General features: G+C 36.5%; 1 protein-coding gene across 1 annotated transcript in view; it reads right to left on the bottom strand.

The window, feature by feature from the left end:
- The window catches only part of LOC122358230 (neuroligin-3-like), a 53,156-nt gene that overhangs the window by 43,229 nt on the left and 7,253 nt on the right, over positions 1-2,674 (bottom strand). The window contains exon 3 of the mRNA XM_043258014.1: positions 2,045-2,230. Within this exon, the coding sequence (XP_043113949.1) occupies positions 2,045-2,230 (186 nt within the window). The remainder of the gene's footprint in view (positions 1-2,044; positions 2,231-2,674) is intronic.

The raw sequence follows: 2,674 nt of genomic DNA, 5'->3' as shown, positions 1-2,674 counted from the left end.
GGATAATCACAAAGTTGTTCCAGGAACATATCACACTTGGAAAAAACTGCCTAATGGCACACAAACACTTTGTTCTGTCTCCCATGCCTTAGTCTAAACTGCGCTGCTTTGTTGTGCTAATAAGCACTATATAGCTATGACCAAGACAACTGTGTTTCTCAATCTTCAAGTTGTGATGACATCTACTTTTTATAAAAGAGTAAATGGATTCTTTACTGCATTCCTCAGAGCCTTGCCATTACCATTTGGTAATCCTTTTCCGTTCCCTTGCTGTGATGGCTAAAATCACAGCTTTGAAAAGTATTGCAGAGCTAGCTGATTGATATTGGTAGCACTCAGGGCGAGTACCCCTTTTTGCAATAGCAGGATTCCTGTTTCAATTTTCAAGGATCCTGATAGTTTATAGAGGCTGTCAGTAAAACTCAGCTCCCCCCAGTACTGCTTTTTTATCTCATCAAACCAAGTAGGGAATATACTTCTATTCAGGGGAAACATCAGCATCTGTAATATTCAATTTACTGAGAAAGGAATGAAGCGCTTGATGTGACCGTATAATAACATGCTACATGAAGCCTGGCAATATGGATTATGTGAATAGAAATGCGCGTATGGTAAAGGAAATCTATCAAGAACCAAAGTAAATCAAAGCAATAAACGATGCACTAATGCAATCTGGAGGACGCAAACAAACACACAAAATTATTCATGGCAGGAACCGAAGTGTAGAAACAAGCTAATACCTTATCTGAAACTTTAATATTCACTTCATAAAAAAAGCCAGACATAACTTTCAATCTATATAGAAAAAAATAGTGAAAGAATTACAGTGGTTTCATTTACACAGTTCTGACAGATAATATCGATTGATTGTATCCCAACATGTCGCAGCTCCAATCTAGTCTTACAACAATACAAAGAGTGTTTATCTTTATGTCAAAGGAGTTAATAGTTACAATTAACAACTGACTTATGAGGCTGAACATGTGTTTTATCATTAAACATACTCAGGTTCAACAGTTAATTTGGATGTCATGGAAACCCTTTAAAACCAATTGACTTTTCTATAATTATGTCTCACTTCTCAGAAAAGCCTCTTGGGAAGCTACTTTAGATTTACATACAGCATCCGCTATGATCATATGGTACAAGATGATAAATGTAACCTTGGTAAGTCTTGTGAAAAACCGCTGCCTCTTTATGGCTACATAAATACATAACTACCTATGCATGTTAATTTACACACTTTGTTTGCAATTCATTGCCAGTGCATCGTCCCTGACATCATTAAAAGCACTTTGGTGGTGTATGCAAAATCTCAAACAAGTCGTTAACAGAAAAGCAACACATCTGCAACATGTCATATCGTCCACCATGAATTAGCACGCATGCTAAGCAGTTTAGTCCATAAATAAGTAAAGGCAACGCTAGTTGTGTGGAACCGCTACTGACAAGCATATTATTTTTACCTTTTACTGTTGATTACAAGGTAATTTCAATTCAATTCTCTTTGGTTTGCAAACAGAATAGATTATAACTTCTGGTTAATGGATGAAGTTACTTGTGTGTAAATTACCTGTTAGATCATGTCCATATCTCTCTCTGTTTCTTTCTGCACAAGTCATATATATGATGTATATAATGTATGTGAGGTGCCCTGAAGTGTTACAGTTGTTCTTTATTATTTGTTATTCTGTTATATTGTCATTCCTTATATATTTTTGTGGTTGTTAATTATATTGTGGTAGCTCATCAATGAATGTCTACTGTAAATACTTTTTTAAAGTAATCATTTATAACAATAAAAATAACTAATAACTAAAAATTTATTAATAATTTACTACTGTTACTACTCTCTTTTTTACAAACTAAGTGATGACTCAACAGTTAACTGACAGCATATAAAGAGCTTAAGCATTTTACTCCCGATATTACTTTTTCTGTCCTTGGCATTGTGATAGAAAGATCATTATGCAAAGTTGAGTGTTAGGGGATTTTCATTTGACAAAGACTTCTTTTTGTTCTGTGGAATGAAATGTGCTCTTACCTTCAGAATGGTGGGACAGGGTCAAAAGGCTCACACAAGAGGCACCGATTCCTGATCCAAAAACTGTGATGCGGTTGGAATCACCACCGAAATAGCCAATGTTCTCACTTATCCAGCGCAGAGCCTGGATCTGATCCAAAAGGCCATAATTCCCTTTAGCGGCCTGGTCTCCTGTGCTGAGGAAGCCTGTAATAGAGTGAGTGCAGTGTTAAGAGAACCTGTAACCCCCGAGGATTCTTCTGAAGGCACTGGTCAAACAAAATCATAGATTTGAACTTCTTAATTGGTCTCGCATTGCTTTTGCAATGGACTTTAGACATTGCATTGGACGGCGGATGATGCTTCACACTCTGAAGCTCAGTAAGCAGAAGTGTGCTACTCATTTTTCATTTCGCCTGGTAGATGATAAGTCCCACAAACTCAATTTGAAAGAGACACTCAATGCATGTCAAGGAAGGGTGATCTCTTTTGGATTTTAAAGCTTAAAATAAAAGGCAGAGCAACGACCTTAATTTCTCCATATACTTCGGCAAGTACATAGCAATGCCTTGAAAACACAACCATTCACATTTTCTTTCACTTTTTTTTTTTGCACTGTATTGCTGTGTAGCTTGAACGAATGTTGCTATA

This window comes from Puntigrus tetrazona, chromosome 14, assembly GCF_018831695.1.
Source record: "Puntigrus tetrazona isolate hp1 chromosome 14, ASM1883169v1, whole genome shotgun sequence".
Lineage (NCBI taxonomy): Eukaryota > Metazoa > Chordata > Actinopteri > Cypriniformes > Cyprinidae > Puntigrus > Puntigrus tetrazona.
The sequence above is the reverse complement of the archived record's forward strand: the minus strand, read 5'-3'. Positions and strand labels throughout refer to the sequence as shown.